Here is a 17,308-nt window from a genome sequence, read left to right on the forward strand (position 1 = left end):
GATTTTGTAAGGTGTCACGTCACTATTAATAAGATGGTGACATGTGTCACTGTTACTAAAAAATATAAATACATAAAATTTTAAAAAATTATTATTTTTAAATAAAAAAAAAATTGAAAACAAGATAGGGTTGTTTGCCGATGGCCGCGAGCCACCACCGGCCATCTCTGGGGCTTGCGCGCGGCCGTCCCATTACTTTTTTCAAATTTTTTTATTTTTTTTGAAATTTTATATATTTCCATATTTAATATATTTATATTTTTTAATTATGAGTAACACGTGTCGCTATTTTATTGGCGCTGATGTGGTACCTACCAAAATCTGTTAAAAATTTTAATGGAATTTGACTCTGGGGAGCGAGTGCAATTTTCTCTAAAATCAAAGTGGTATTTCTTCGTATGGATCAGTTTTTATTTTATTTTATTTTTAATACAGTAAATCACTCATCTTATATTTTGTTTTCTCAAGTCCTGTTACATATTTAATATACTTTTTTTAAGTAATTACTCAAAACAATTTTTTAAAGTTACTTACGGCATTCACAATAGATTCTTAACATTTTTATCTAAAATGATTGACAAGAGGTTTTTTCTTAGTTAATGACTTTTCAAATGCATTTTGTGTTTGATTATCTATTCTTTCTTTATATCATTTAAATATTTTTATTTTATTTTTTAAATAAATACCTGCTATGCGACTAAAGAGAGAAAATGAGACAAAAGAAAAGAAAAGAGAAATGAATAAAGGAGGAGAAAGTGGGAGAGAAAAACATAAAATGTTTATGCATTGATATATAATATTTTTTTACATTTGAAGAAATATTGAAGCTCAAATGCAAAATACCTGCTAACACTATATTATCTATATATATATATATGTCTTACTAATTTTACTGCATTCCATACATTACAGTTCGCGAGATACAAGAAACTGTTGCCGAATGGTAATTCGTCTGTGTTCCCCATCTCTCTCTCTCTCAACTGTTTTTTTGGGGATTGGGCGTTTAATTGGGGTGTTAATTATAGAAAGAAAAAAAAGCCCAATTTCCAATGCACTGAGTTGAAAGAAAAGGCATGCAGGTGAATCGGTGATACCGTGAATGTGATGCTATAAGATTTCTGCTATCTTTCAACTATGGATTGTCATAGTCTATAAATAAATGTTGTTCAAGGCCATGGTAGGTATTCCGGTAAATTATTGTGAGAAATTATTTATAAAATTTATCTGATCGAGTGTGTAATTTGGTAGTCTAATTTTTATTTCGTCAAGTAAATTTTATAAATTGTATTTTTCAATAACCTGTTCGAATCATTTACACTTCAAACAGATAATTGTAAATGATTACATGCTAAAGTTAACTAATTGCACTTGAATCAACTCATTTCCTAATTCCTAGTCAAACTCAGTTACGTAATTCAATAATAATTTTTATTGTCACGTCAAATAGTATAAGTTTAAAAGTTTAAAAATAAGAATGCATGTAGCATTTCTTAACAATTATTTGTAAACCAAAACTCACTTTTTCATAAAGTTGAAAACTATCTAATACAATTTTAGTACAAAAAAAAAAAATACAACTAAAAAAGAAAATTTTGACATTATAGATTTGTTCTTTCTTAATAATATAGTTGGTATTCTTTTTTATTTGAAGACACCTAAGAGCCTATTTGGGATTGTATTAAGAAATTGAGCTTTTAATCTTTTATATCCATAAAAACTTTTGAGAAAAAAGTTTTATTTTCAAACTTTTTTCAAAGGTATGTAAAGCAAAAAAAAAAAAAATTATATATATATATATATATAATTATTTTTGTCAACCGAGGCATTTGTACTTTTGAATGACTTTACTAAAATGTAATTAATTTTGAAGCTTCAATTGACATAATTTTAATAACCAACTTCTTTCAAAATAATAATAATAAAAAAAATTAATAACCAACTACCTGCCGTATATATAATTTTAATAACCGGAAAAAATAATGAAAATGATTAGTACCCGCCAAAATAGAAAGATGAATTTCAATTGAATTGAAATGGATGGACCACAGCTACAAGTCTACAAGACAGGTCCACACGGTCCACAGAAAGAAGACTCAGGACTCAGGACTCAGCGAGTTAAACGGGAGCAATAATTTGGAAGTACGACCTTCTGAATTCTGACTTCTTCTGACTCCATCGACAACCAGAAAGCCCAATTCACGAGGCCCCACTCTGACATTTCTCTTCAATTGCAATTAATTAATTAATTAATTTTTTTTATTTTCTTTTAATAAAGCCAAAAAATATATATATATATCTTTATAGCCTGCCTGTACTATTCCCATCCCCATTATATACTGCCGTCTGACCACTGAGAGATTGAAACGAAACAGGAAAGCAAAAGTCCCCATTACTTTGATCACTTTTCCAAGGGAAGAAAAATATATATATATATATATATATTAAAGCTTTTATTTATTATTTTCAGAAACATGGTTAATTTTTAACGTTTCCAAATTAATCATGGTTAATTTTTTTTGTTTTTAATACTAATACACCTAGATAATAATCGATTCCCATTATAATAAAAACGACTTTTATTACGACTGAGGAGATGGGACTTTTGGGAGGATCGATTTTGACGAACATACGTGTCCAAAATCTATTTGGATGCATTTGTTTTTAGATCAGGTCCATTTGATTTCTCTCAATCGGTCCTAGGAAAAAAATTATCAAAACAAAACAAATTTGAGTGAAAGAGGTCCTTCATCATCTTCTTTTTCCTTTATATTCTCTATCTTATCGTCATCCTCTCATTAAGATTTTCTTTTTGTTTGTAAGTGTTTTTAAATTAGTAATTTTGACATCTTTATTATACATCCATTCATTTACTTGCGTGTTGTGCCGTTTATATCTTTCATGGCTGCTGCTGCTATTGTTGACTGGTTGTGTTTTTGCTTTGAATAAACGTTTTCTTCTCCATAGATTTGCTCTTATGGACGATTTATGTGATGTAAATTAGTTAGGTGTGATGGGTTATCTTTTACAGCCGGTTTAAATATATATTTTTAGGATATTTGACTTCCATTGTCTTAGATCTAGTCTGCTCGAAGCAGATCTACTATTTAACTATTTTTATATATGAGTTAGCGAAAAATAAAAGTCATAGACAACACATTTATTATAAGAATTTTATCTGTATCTATGACTTTGTAACTTCATAGCTTGTGACTATAATTTTGCAAAGCTTTATATTTTGTGACGTAAAAACTTTACGCTTGTGATCTTTGATCAATGAAATACTCAAATCTTTCGTTAAAAAAAAAAAAAAAAAAAAACTATTTGGATAAAGTTTTCCTTTTAATTGAGTTTGAAAATTTTATTTTAGTTTTATTTATTAAATTGATGGGTCAAAAATACATTTTTTTTTTTTTGTTTTATAAAATTTTGTTCATCTCATTTTGATTTATCTTTTCAAAACAAAAACATTAACACCCACTTCAAAACACTAAATATTATTTCTACTTTAATGTTAGAATCACATAAAAAAAACAACAACAAAAACATTGCAAGTTAGAGATGTTTCCGACAAAAAAAAAATAGAGAGAGAAGCATTTCACTTACATCACTTGGTGTCTGTTTATTTATGGATATGATGATCACCATCAGAGTAGTATGGATTTGATGATCATTTGCTAGTCATTTTGTGGAACTATGATTGTGGCCTACAAATTGTAAATTGGAATCTTGATTGAGACCCAATGACATGACTTTACAGGGTAGACTAGACTGCAAATGATGCGATATGAAGGGTTTGGATCAGTCCATCCAAAGATTGAGCAGTATATATAGATTGTGCACCTTCTGTGATGTGTATTGGCACCAATATAAGATGTGTCATTTTTCAGATCTCCTAAAACAAAAATTGTCAGCGGTTTAATTTGGTCCATATCAAAATATAAGTATAACACAATAAAAATCAACCTTAATTCAATTAAATGAATCAAATTTTTTAATTTTAAACCGTTAATTTTATATTAAATTTATGTCTACCAACAAAATTGTGAGCCCTACTTGTGACACGAAATTAACAATACACTGTGCAACCGTCCGATTTTAATGGATATTAATTAGTTGTTTTTGTATATTGTGCTCCCAAACCGTCGAGCAAAATAGGAAGGGGGGGATTGGTTTTGGCCCACCGACCAATACAGTTGAAGTTGTTTATGTTTTTGTTTGTAGTTGTTTTCTTATGCAGTCTGCTCTGTTTTTTAAATCAAAACCTGGTCTGTAAAAACTATTTTATAGCTCAGAATGTGTCTTCTCTTAGATCTAGTAGAGGTTTATGTCCCGTAGAAACATCTTCTGTTGTCTAGGTTATTTTTAACAGTTGTAGTCTGTTATGGTTTGAAATCTGACTTTCCTTGGATGGAGGAAACTCTGCTTTTTGTATCTCTGACTTAACTTATTAAGGAATCTTTGTAACCCTGAACATTCGACTGTTTGGTCTCATTTTATATATTGGAATAGATCTTTGAATAAAAAAAAAAAGAAAACACACATTCAAAATAGATCACGAGAAAACATTAAAAAATGATAAAAAGGAATCTGAAAGAGATGTAAGAGGGTAGTACAAACAATCCCTCTGTTTCATCATCATAACAGAGCGTAGTGATTGTTTACCATATCTGATATCTATGAAGCGTAAAGCCACAACAGGGCAGGGATTCCCGTGACACTTTGGCCTGCAAAAAGATAAAAAATCATAGCTTTGCATCATAAGTTCCCCCACTCTCTAGTCCTTTAAACCCAACACCCATTTCTCTTTCTCTTTCTCTCATCCTAGTTTCCTCGTTATAATAAGCATACACACACACGCACTTTCCATTCCATTGCATCTCTCTCTCTCTCTCTCTCTCTCTCTCTATCTCTCTAGAGTTCCACTAGTAGACTGATCCTATTCACTTTGGGGAGCAGAGCTGCAGAGGGTAAGAGAAAATGCCAGGATCAGGTTCATTTTTAAGGCAACTGAGTGGAAGGGAAGCTTGGAAATCAACATCAAACAGGTGGGGAGGGAATAGCAAGCAGAGTGGGGGCCGAAGAGCTAACAGTTGCTGTGAGGGAAGTTTGAAGCAGATGGAAGGGCTTAACATGTATGGAGGCGAGAATGGTGGGTTGGTGACGAGGAAGAGAGTGATGGTTGTGGTGGACGACACCTCACACGCCAAGCAAGCAATGATGTGGGCGCTCACACATGTAGCCAACAAGAGTGATTTGCTCACTCTCCTTCAAATCATCCCTGCTGCTTCCAGTAAGGGCGGCTCTGAAAGCGCATCCGAGTCCTCTTCTTCCTCTTCTCCTTACCTGGCCAACTCTCTTGGGTCTCTTTGCAAGGCTTGTAGACCTGAGGTATGTGTTTGTTCCCTTTCAAGTTTCCTTCTCTTTTTGAGTTCTGGGAGTGACAGATTAAAGATACAGAGTTAGCTTCAATGGGTCTTCAATTCTCTTCAGCAGTATGCCTTTTCTTTCTGCTTTTGATAGGTCCCTATGTTAAGATACAGTAATACAGATGCTAGTTTTCTTAATTGTGTTTGATAGATCCTACTTGGCCTTCCTCTTTTACCCTTTTTATTTTCCTTTTTCCATTTTATTTTTAGCAATCTCCTTTAAAAAAAATTAAAAAACCTCTTTTCTCTTCTTTTGATGGAGAAGGTGGATGATCTTTTGTCAGCTTCAGTTTTCCTTCCATCTTTTTCTTTTTCTTTTTCTTTTGAAGATGCAGATTTTTCAGATGCTTCTGAACATTTCCTACTAGCTGTCCTCTGTTTTTTGTCTCTTTCATCTAGAGTTGTGTTTACCTGCTTGAATGGGGTAATGTTCAGGTGGAAGTAGAAGCCCTGGTTATTCAAGGGCCAAAACTGGCCACAGTGTTGAGTCAAGTGAAGAAGCTGGAAGTGACTGTGCTGGTGCTGGGACAGAAGAAGCCATCAGTTTTCAGCTGGTGGGTCCAATCTAACCATCTGATCTTTCTCTCTCTTTCTTTTCCCACCCTATGATCCCAAACTTATAGATCTTTTACTTTTCTATCACTTAATGATGGAGGGGTTTATGCAGCTTACGCGGGACCAGCAGTACAGAGGAGTTTGTGGAGCAGTGCATTAACAATGCGGAGTGCTTGACTTTTGGAGTGAAGAAGCAGAGCAGTGGCATGGGTGGCTACCTAATCAGCAGCAGATGGCAGAAGAATTTCTGGCTCTTGGCTTAGGCCTAGACTCCTAGTTATTATGACAAATATATACCGGAAGATAGACTTTCTAATATTAGCTTTCTTAGCTTAACTCTGTGTAACTACTACTAAGTACTGACTAGATCTCTCTTTGTATTAAGCAAAGTGAAAATAAAAGCTCCACTCTCTGTCTTTCTCAACATTGATGTCCACTCTTTTCCCTCACCCTGCTGGGCTAGATGACCATGACAATTACGCCTGGGGCTATTGCAAAATAAATTTTACAATATGTTTCTTCATATTCCAATCCTGTTTCTTCTTATTATTCTCTATTCTATTATTCTTAATGGAATTGGACTCGCTTCATGAGCAAAAAATACATGCAAGTGTAAAAGTCTTGGGTAGTGAAGGTCATAGCTGCAACTGCAAGTATTTGTTGAAGGAAGACAGCAGTCTCTTTCTCTTTTCTATTCTTTTTTTTTTTTTTTTTTTTTTTGGGGGGGTGAGTGGATAAAAGCATAGTCCTATATGTAAGTATATGCAAAAGGTAAAAAGTATATGAATTAATGGCAAGTTATGATTCTCAACACATTCAAGCCAAAAATATGACAAAAATATAAAAGAACCTTAAGAAATTTCTAGTTCTGAAAGAGGAAAAAAACATATGCTAAAAATTGGTAGTGAACTAATGCAAGTTTACACAACAAAGAAGTGGAGTTTCTCTTTTTTCTTTTTTACCCTATTACCCTCTGCCAGATCCTCACATCCAACTTTCTTTACGAATCAGACTTTATCATCTAATTTATCATTTACAAGTGGAAGCAGCTCCATCCGACTCCTCGGAGTCCGGGGTGTCCGAGGGGTTCCTGGCGGCAGCGGCTGTTGTGAGAGCATGTGCCGCACATATCCGTAGAATGTACATCCACCAAGTGTCACCGCACATCCAACAGCATTCAGAGCTGAAATTGGGTTTCGGAATATCAGCCATGAAATAAGGACAGCAAATGCAACCTGTACATAACAAACATGACAACATAAATAGAAAATTTTAAACAAGGCATAATGAACTAAAAATATAATTTGCATTATATGTACAACATCAACAATCCAGCCGATCAATGAATAGAGTATATGCAACAACAAAGTATACAACAGAATTCATTCAAGCATGGAGATGCAGCACGTGAGGGTGAGTAGATGAAGTTCTTAGTTGGAACCATTTAAAAAAAAATTCCAAGGATTCAAATAAATTAGGAATGTGTTGCGCATATAAGGGATATGGCATTCTTGACTAGTTTCACATTTAGATAAAAAAAAAAAAATAATAAAAAATAAAAAATAAAAAATTAACCAATAGGATTGAGACATCTGTCCATTAAACAAAGAGTATGTTTCTGGACTCAAAGAACCACTGGGTAGCAATGACAACGACATAATAATTGTGAGGAAGTACATTAGACAGTTCAAATTATCTGAGACACTAAATTGATCTCACCTTAAGGTTTCCAGCAACGTTAAATGTGACAGCGGTTGTGGAATGAATCACATAAAAGATGGAGAAGTTAAGACAGAAGGCCATCACCCCAGAGCTGAGGATAATGATGAGGGACGAACAAACATTCTGGTGGGTTTGAAACCATTCCACGACCCCATTACCTTCGAGTAGAATTGCAGGTACTGCCAAGATCATGGTTGCAAAAGGCGCCATGTAGTACACCGTGTTTATGCTAAAGAGTCCAACCAAAAATAAAGGAATTAACAATTACATAATTTAGCATGAATCATGCACTTATAAAACAAGCAAGAAACTAACTCACAGATACACTCGCACACACAAACACCAGAGTACTTCAAAACTCAGTTTCAGACACTTAAACTAAAGCTTGTCGACTTGAGTAAGCAAGCAAGAGGAGAAGACCAATGATATTTCCACCCAAGTGGCCAGAATGGAGAACAGGAGTATAAAATAATAATAATAATCTTTATGATCTACTTAATTGCAAAAATGACACAGAAAAGATCATAGAATTTAGAAATGTTGTAAAAGCTTGGTGTGGAGTGACAAACCCTCAACCTTAATGATCGAACCAATAAGTTAGCCTAGGGCTACATCAATCCAGAATATGAGAACACTACTGATTACAAAGAGCAACCCCTAGCCCTATACAAATACCTTTAAACATGCCAGGATCCAGTATGTTTTACAGGGAATTCATTCATCAATCAGCGAGTTTTTTCAAGGACAATTTTAAATTGCAAAGCATTGAAAAAAGAGAAGGGAAAGAAAAACTGAAGATTCCATCTTTATGTAAAGAAATCTAAATACACAGAACATCATTAGAATCCTTTATAAACCCATACTTGGTTGCTTTCTAAGCATCGAAATCATGGTTATTTTTTTTTTAAACAACACAATGAATGATGGACATGTAGTAGTCAGATATAAAAGTATTACACTGAGTTAACATGGGAGTCTACATACTATGGTAATTGAACTATCTTTGTGTCCATAGCATTTAAAAGCACAAAGCCAGCCATCACTGATGAGTGATGACTAATCAAATTCCAGAAATGCTGCTATAGAGTACCCTAAAAAAAAGGAACTTTGTGGAAGATGAAAAAGAAATGAATCCTTGTAAAATATGAGACGGACAAGTTCCTAATGCCAAAAAAAAAAAAAAAAAAAACCACGTCCTCATAATTAACAAACAGCAAGAAAGAGAAGAACTAATTCATGCAATGGGAAATCCAAAATTGCCTCATGTTTTCACATATAAATCCACCCTCATTATCAGTGCAGGTAGTATTAAAGAGAATGGCTAGGCAGTTAGGACACCACTCGCAAGGCATGACTCAGGCAAAGCCTAGATTACATATCATACTCCTACTTTATCCATTAAATATCACATTTTCATTCACATACTGAGAAAGAATCAACAAGGCAAACTCTAATATTATTTTCTATGGTTATTTTCAAAGTTATTAATTACCGGTACTGCCCAAACTTCTCCAACATTTACCTGAAACTACTTTAGGCTGCCATGAACAGGAGGCCAGCAATAGGTGGTACACTACATGGGGCCAGACTGAGTTTTGAACAGAGACACCAAAAAGACTCCAAATACTTTGCTCCATATTTAATGCACACGGAAACACCAACATTGATGCTATCATTCTAAAGATATACAACTTCATAGTGCAGTGACATGATGAGACACACATCACATATCATGCATATTACAGTCTATGGTACTCAAAATAATAAATGAACAAAAACACTAATGAAACAGTGAAAAAAAACTTATGAAAAAAGTTGATGTGGAGAATGCGTCCATAAAAATCAAGAAAAAAAGCAAGGAAAGAAAAAAAATGATGAAATATTAAAATAAGGAAAATCAAAAGGCACCAAGTACAAAGACACTACCTGTCAAACTTGTATCCATGCAACAAAGATTCTGCAAGGATAGTTTTTGTGGAAGTAGCAAGACAGCCGAATAAGGCAGCACAGAATCCAAACATATTAAAACTAAGCTCTGTAACCGATGTAAGAAGGATTCCTCCAACAATGGGTACCAAAGAAGCCCAAATTCGCAAGTCAAAGTGTTTTCTCCAAACAAGCCACTGCAAAACAACTGTTCGAATTCATCTATATCAGATGCAGTTATAATACAATTTAAAAAATCATTCTAAAAAGCAAGGACAGAGATATTGAATTATGTAATCCATAATTGAACCTGACCTGTAGTAGCAGGGGTGAATGACTTTATTGTTTGCATAAACGAAACTGGGATGTAACGTAAGCTCACATTTCCCAACACAATATTGATACAGAACACAAATGACATAGGAAATATTCTTCTCCAGCGATCTTCAGGATCAACCGTTATCAGTGGTTTCAGCTTTAGCACCTTAATCATAATGTATGCTCCAATGGCTGAGCAAATGAAATGAACACATGATACTGATAGAGGAAACTTAAAATCCAGTTTCTGTAAGAAAAAATTCAGATTCACATCAGCGATGGGGTTACCAAACAAACTTACAAAAATAGAAATGATAAAGCAAACCTTTCTCCAACTATTGTAGGTAGTTATAATTAAGGGGGGGAAATTAAATAATAAATAAGTAAATGAGGGAGAAATAAGTGATAATTGATGAATGGACATACAATTGTAACAACCTATTTTAAATACCGAATAAATGGTCACACCAGTGAGCGCATTATAGGTTTCATTAATTGATATTGTTAGAAATGTGTCAATATAGATCATATTCATGAATTAAAAATATAGACATAATCCTACGCATGTTTGGGAGTATACTGATGATATGATTAGCAATTGAATTAATCGTCAATTCATCCATAACTGTTTGGTCAAAATAATAATTCATTAGTTTTGCTTGTTTGTTGCGGTACATGTCTTGTTTCAAAACTCATCCACATCTGTCAAACATATATTGCATTTTATACAAAAAAGAAAAAAGAAAAAAAAAGAAACACACGGTTTGATCTCATTTCTGATTTTATATAAAGTACTAAAGGAAAGGAATTACAAATAGCATTCTAGCCTAGATCCAAAATGAAGCAATTATTGAGCAATCACTCCCATCATCATATGTGCACCTTAATATGTTTGGAACTTAATAAGATAATTGGATTTGGATACTTTCGGTGTACTTAGGGGCGCCTTGCTCTTTTAATAAGACTTTATTTACTTATAAAAAAAACTTAATATGATAATTGGATTTGGACCTTATGGCCAAAACAAAGTCAAACTCTTCCATGTGATTCAAAAATAAGAACGTTTCATTGTCAGTTCTAAAGCCACATAAAACACATCATGTCGCCAAAAAGAATATAAGAATTCCACTTCTCCAAACGATTAAATTACTAAATCCACATCCCTGAGTCGAACTAGAATTTAGGTGTAAATAAACAAAGCCCAACAACAAACCTCATCACCACACGTTTATGAAACATAAATAAACTTGCTGGATTGCCTTCAAATGAAAGAAGATACGCTCCTTGTTCCGCTATTTGGGTGTTCGTCTTATTTCTAGGAAACTCTCGGCATCCGACTGTGGAGTTTTGCTTGAAAAGGTTTCAGCTCGTATTAACTCTTGTTTGGTGAGGAAGCTCACTTTTTATGGTAGGCTTCAGCTGATCTCTTCTATCTTGTATAGTGTCCAGGTTTATTGGTCTTCTATTTTCATTTTACCTAAACAGATTATATCTCTGTTGGAACAAAAGATGAATTGTTTCCTTTGGAATGGCTCGGATGCTGTTAAGGCCAAAGCAAAGGTGGGTTGGAATGTGGTATGTATTCCAAAAACGGAAGGTGGTTTGGGGTTAAAGAGGTTGCGTATTGTAATAAGGCCTATATGCTTCATCATATCTGGAATCTCTATGTTAGGGCTGGTTCCTTGTGGGTGGCGTGGGTGCAAGCCCACTTGCTAAAAGGCAAGAGCTTTTGGCAAGTTAAAATTCCTCAAGTGTGTTCTTGGAGTTGGAGAAAACTCTTAAAGCTGCGTAATCTTGCCAAACAATTCATTTTGTTTAAAGTTGGTAATGGTGAGAATATTTTTCTATGGCTTGACTCTTGCCATCCGGATGGAATTCTTCATGACATATATGGGTATAGAGTCATTTATGATGCAGGTAGCCAGCTTGAAGGAAATGTATCTAGTGTTCTTGTTGATGGATGTTGGAGATGGCTGCCGGCTCCTCTGAGGAGCTTGTTAAAATTCAGAATGCTTGGCCAATGGTGGATATTGGAGGTGTTGACTTTCCCACTTGGAATTTTTCTAAGAAGGGTGTGTATAATTGTGCTGCTTCTTTGGAGCTTATACGGCATAAACAGCAGATTGTTGGATGGTGGAGCTTGGTTTGGTTCTCCATGGCAATTCCTCGACAGGCTTTTATTTTGTGGTTAGCTGCTCGGGATAGCCTTTCTACTGGGATTAGATTGCTCAGTTGGGGGTTTGGAGGTAATGTCCTTTGTGTTTTTTGGTGTGGTTGTATTGAGTATATATACCATTTGTTCTTTGCCTGTAGTTTTTGTAAGAGACTCTAGCTGGCTGCTATTCGTCTGTGCTTGATAGCAGATCCTCCTTGGTAATGGGATGATATTATTACTAGAATTAATCAGGTAAGTGCTTGAGAGATGTGTTATGTAAATTGTTCTTAAGTGCCTCCGTTTATAACTTGTGGAAGGAGAGGAATAGCATACGATATGGTAACCAGATGCAAACTGAAGAACAAATTCTCAAAGAGAATAAAATTGGAGGTTAGGAAAAGAATCATGTCTGGATGCTTTATAAGGAGTAAGATTAATGAAGATCTTTGTAGGAGCTGGGGGCTTCTAGCTAATGTGTTTGGAGTAGGTGAGATTGTTTGTTGAAGGAGGGGTTTTGGCTGTTTCTTTTATTACAATGATTGGTTAGTGAAGATGTTTGGCTTGCATAGGTTCTTATAGGAGTTCAGTAGAGAAAGTATAGAATAGATACTATGCTGTTTTAGTTTGTGTTCAGGAAATAGCTGTTTTCCTGGAGTTTTGGGTGTATAACCGAATTGCATTGTAATACTTTGCTGATATATGATAGATTTACTCATTCATTCAAAAAAAAAAAAAACATAACCTCTTTCTAATCAAAAAAGAAACCCTTAACCACAGTGTTGACAAACATAGAAAGGAAAAGCAGACATGGCCTGCCATTCAGCAAATTTGCCTGAGCCCAAATTGGGTCATTATAATATAAGGTTCTCCCCCATCAAAACCTATTCAGATCCTCTGCAAGTTGCTCTGGACAACTTTTGGAGATACCTTAGAAAGAAAAAATTAGACTGAGAAAAGGTCTCAAAGGAGTGCAACAATAAAATACAATTCATAACTACACCCACCGTCTTCAACAGCCTTAGACTAAGATTATAATCATGTTCTACTACTATGACAACGGGTCCAAAAACCACTTCAGAATTGGGATGTCAAAAGTTTCTAAGCTGCAGAATAAGCTGAAGTAAATGAAAAAAGGCCCTTTCAACGATTACATTTCATTTCATCTTTAAAAGGGGCTCTTTACGCTTTTAATAAAACTCTTTATTGCTTATCAAAAAAAAAAAAAGTCACAGAGTGAGCAATTGAACCTATCAAGTTATCAGAAACGAGAATACAACGCTAATCTATTGCTCCGAAATATACAGTGCCTTATCTCTCCAAGATCTAAAATTTACCAATATTGAATAAGACTGTTAGTGGTAAAGAATTTAGAGACATGATAAATGAATAGGCAGAAACTTCGTAATCAAATTTTTGAGGGCTACATAACACCATCCATCTTCGCATGACATGTGCAATGGGAAATCAAGTTAGAATTGTTGTGAAAATTGCTAGAAATTTCAGAACTTTCAACTATGAAGGAAAAATGTAAAGTGCAACGCTGATATCTTAAGCAGGTCATCTCTCTAGTCATTTTCTTCTTCTCTCGTGACTTTGCCCCACTAATGACGTACTGGTGGGTGAACATAAATACTTTATATATAGTCACTTAATACATAATTTGATATCCATAGATCTGTTCACATATCTGTTCAAATTCATAGATCTGTTCTCCTACTTCACCCACACACGGAGCCAGGAAGCTCAAACGAAACAAAATTGACAGCCTTGCCATTAGCTGTCTTGTTCACCAAACCAAAGGGTAAGTAATCTGTTGTCGTGCAAAGAAGCTAGATGCCGCCAACAAGAACAACATAAAAATGATGATGAAGACAACAACAATTCAAGCAGCTTTTTCCACCCTCCTTAAGAGATTCTAACGTGTTAAGAAACAGTGTATCAGCGGGTAATCTGTCTTTGAAAACCCCAATACATGTATTATGACTCCATATACTTTCATAATTTAACCATCTTTAGCGACTGCCCGCATAGAAAATTCTAAGAAAGCAAACACAGTAGTTCTGCCCACCGAAACAAACAACAATTTCACAAACACAAACGCATCTAAAACAAAAACAAAATGAAAAGAACAAAATATTCCCAAATATCCATATACGAAAACATAATTCACAGCATGAACATGAACAAGCAAAACCCAATTGAGAGAAATGGGCAAGGACTAAGGAGCAAAATTGAGGAAAGGGAAGAGACCTGGAAGATCCACTTGTTCATGATGATAACAGTGACGTTGAAACCCCACCATTGGAGAATTGCGAGCAGAGATCTAATCACGCCCCAGTTCCACAGCTTAGTCTCCTCCATCATTGTCTCCCTCTCTCTGGACACTCAGATCACCAGAGAAATTCCCAAAGCCCAAAGCCCCCCTTTAGCCCCCAGAGCACAGCTTGGGCCAATCAGAGAGAGAGAGAGAGAGAGAATTGAGCAATTGGGTCTCAATGAAGTCTAAAAATGTGAGGAAGGGTGTAACGGTGGCGGTAGCTCTTGTAGTCCCATGTGAGATTCGCGTGTGTATGTGTTGTATGTCTCTCTCTCTCTCTCTCTCTCTCTCTCTGTTTTGTTGAAAATTCTATAAACGTTTCTCTTTGCTCTTTCGCTCGCTTGCCCAGTCTTTCACGCCATGGAAATTATTACTCCATTGCCCCCGTGCGTCCTTTTTGTATGAAGCGGACCCACCATATGTCTCTCACCGTAGGTTGGGGATGGGGGGGCCCATTTAGGAGGAGGTCAAAGGTTTTGGGGGCAGAACATCGCAACCGCTCAATGAATATGCGTAAAGAGGAAGGTCTGGTTTGACCTTAATTTTCAACCTCTTTGATGGCTCCGAGACTGGAATTCAACTTTTGATTAATCGCGTGTGGGACACTTGGACTTTGTCTCTCTCGCTCATCAGGCATCATCAATGAGAGAGAGAGAGGCATTCTGAATGGATCTGATCCTGCGGTCACGGCTTATTCATGTATCAGAGTGGAGGTTTATGGGCCTTTAGAAGTGATTAATTAACGTACATTGAAATGACCGAAACGGTAATAATCATCATTAAATTCTCATCTTCCCCAACGAATCCCGGCACAATCTTAGGGGAATGAAATTTATGTGGGTTTTTTTTTTTTTTTTTTTTTTTTTTTTTTTTTTTTTTTTTTTTTTTTTTTACCATAAACCTATATTTTAGATTTTGTTTCACCATATCTGACAAAGTAAAAGCATAGTTTAAAATTATTTAAAAACTCTGAAAAGGTAATAATATATTTTCATGTAGTCGGTAAAGATAAATGTTTTATTGTATTCTATTATCATTTTTCAATTTTCCTATTTTAAAAATCAATTATTAGATATGTAATATTTACACGCGAATCTTCTACGGGTCCTATAGATTCAATAGTTGATTTTTAAAATGGAAGAATATGAGAAATAAACCTGATACACATACATCTTTTGTACATTTCGTGTAAATCTCTTTTTAAAATTAATAATTTGATCTGTAGAACCTACATGTAGGTCCTATAAGTTTAATTATTAATTTAAAAAATAAATGTACAAAATATATAAAAAGATAATTTCTACCAAATATACTAAATAGAGATATGATATTTTTACACATTTTGTACATCTCTTTTTTAAATCAATCATCGAATGTGAATGACTTACATGTAGTTCTTACAGATTTAGTTGTTGATTTTTTTAAAAAAAATGTACACAAAATGTGTAAAAGGTATATGTGTATCAGGTCTTCTTTTCTCATTATTTCATTTTGAAAATCAACTATTAAATCTGTAAAACCGATAGATTAACATGTATTTATGTAAAAACAAGTAGCTATTGATTGTTTTTAAAAATAAAAAATAATTGCTCTTGATCGGACTCTCTGCGATCTACGGTCTAAACCAATATATAATATAGGATTCAGTGTTCCAAATGTTCTAATTTTATTTTTTATTTTTTTTGTTTATCTCCGTGGATTGAAGTCAGTTTAGCAAGAAAAAATCATTTAATAATTACACCACCATAATTATATTATGTTAACGTGACATAAGTTAGTAGCCCTTAATTTTTTATTTTTTATTCTTTTTTATTTTGTATTTTTTTAAACAAAAGATAGATAAAAGGCTATAACTCATGCCACATCATCGTAATAAACAAAGATGCGATTGTGGTGCGGTGGGAAGAAAGATTTATCTTTATGATTATAGGATATGACTAATACATATTTATAATTTATTATAATGTGACTGGCCAAATATAATTAGACTATTATAGCATGTACTATTTTTTTTATAATTAAAAAAAGAAGAGAAAAAAAGAGGACTTTCGAGTGAGTGGTTTGGTTGACTCTAAAAACACTTTTATTTATTTATTATTATTATTATTATTATTATTATTTATAGATTAAAAACACTTCTATGGGTTGTGAAGTAATAAGAGAAAGTGAGGCAGCAAGTGAGCAGGTTGCTTTCAGCACCAGTTTCAAGATTTTAAAATCAATTTTGTGGTCTCGTACGAAATGTTTGGTCTTTTTCCATAGACTTTTTGATGGGTATTTATCTATTTATTATTATTTAGTTAAAGGAGGACATTACAAATTCAATATTAGATTGGTAAGGTATATTAACTAAATTAAAATATTGGGGGAGACATTGCATATTATATAGTAAATTGAGGGGATAAGTGTAATTTTTTGTAATTAAATTATTGATCCATAATATGTAAAGAAACAAATAATGTGCGATTTACCTTTTTTCCTCGGACCATCACTTATTTATAATGGCCTTGGCCCCATGAAAATACCACTTCTCACATCCAGTTTTCTTCAACTACCATTTTCTTAAAAAAAAAAAAAAAACCCGGCACAGGCCAAAAATTAACGGAGGTCAAAATCGTTAATTAGATGGAATATGCATTTTAAATGTGAAATGACGGAATACCCTCGAATTAAAAAAAAATAAAGCTTTTTTTTTTAAATGAATAATTAAATTATAGGTTGTCGTCAAACCACTCCAAGAAAGTGTTTGGGTGTGACCGAGCCATACTCAGGGCACACCCTCGGTCACACCCTGGATTTGGAGTGACCCACAGATTGGTCTTAGGTCCTTTTTGTTCTTTTTTTTATTTTTCAAAAAAAAAAAAAAAAAACTATTGATAGACTTGGGAT

General features: G+C 34.1%; 2 protein-coding genes across 2 annotated transcripts; one reads left to right on the forward strand and one right to left on the reverse strand.

Annotated features, from left to right (window-relative positions):
- The first annotated feature begins 4,665 nt into the window (after positions 1 to 4,665).
- On the forward strand, positions 4,666 to 6,512 carry LOC133854604 (uncharacterized). The gene is made up of 3 exons (XM_062290842.1): positions 4,666 to 5,388; positions 5,862 to 5,980; positions 6,094 to 6,512. Exons 1-3 carry the CDS (start codon positions 4,978 to 4,980, stop codon positions 6,242 to 6,244), a joined length of 681 nt encoding a protein of 226 aa, XP_062146826.1. The 5' UTR covers positions 4,666 to 4,977; the 3' UTR covers positions 6,245 to 6,512.
- Positions 6,513 to 6,742: 230 nt separating this feature from the next.
- On the reverse strand, positions 6,743 to 14,760 carry LOC133854596 (UDP-galactose transporter 1). Its single transcript, XM_062290838.1, has 5 exons — positions 14,353 to 14,760; positions 9,945 to 10,194; positions 9,630 to 9,837; positions 7,701 to 7,932; positions 6,743 to 7,216 (listed from the first exon to the last, which is right to left on the reverse strand). The coding sequence occupies exons 1-5, from the start codon at positions 14,464 to 14,466 to the stop codon at positions 6,989 to 6,991; spliced, it is 1,032 nt and encodes a 343-aa protein (XP_062146822.1). The 5' UTR covers positions 14,467 to 14,760; the 3' UTR covers positions 6,743 to 6,988.
- Positions 14,761 to 17,308: the final 2,548 nt, after the last annotated feature.

Source organism: Alnus glutinosa, chromosome 1 (genome assembly GCF_958979055.1).
Source record: "Alnus glutinosa chromosome 1, dhAlnGlut1.1, whole genome shotgun sequence".
Taxonomy (NCBI): domain Eukaryota; kingdom Viridiplantae; phylum Streptophyta; class Magnoliopsida; order Fagales; family Betulaceae; genus Alnus; species Alnus glutinosa.

Coding starts and splice junctions, on each gene's coding strand:
- LOC133854604 (XM_062290842.1), top strand. CDS start 4,978: ATGCCAGGATCAGGTTCATTTTTAAGGCAACTGAGTGGAAGGGAAGCT. Junction 5,389..5,861: donor GCAAGGCTTGTAGACCTGAG/GTATGTGTTTGT, acceptor GGTAATGTTCAG/GTGGAAGTAGAAGCCCTGGT. Junction 5,981..6,093: donor AAGCCATCAGTTTTCAGCTG/GTGGGTCCAATC, acceptor GGGTTTATGCAG/CTTACGCGGGACCAGCAGTA.
- LOC133854596 (XM_062290838.1), bottom strand. CDS start 14,466: ATGATGGAGGAGACTAAGCTGTGGAACTGGGGCGTGATTAGATCTCTG. Junction 10,195..14,352: donor TGAACAAGTGGATCTTCCAG/GTCTCTTCCCTT, acceptor TTTTTCTTACAG/AAACTGGATTTTAAGTTTCC. Junction 7,217..7,700: donor ACGTTGCTGGAAACCTTAAG/GTGAGATCAATT, acceptor TGTTATGTACAG/GTTGCATTTGCTGTCCTTAT.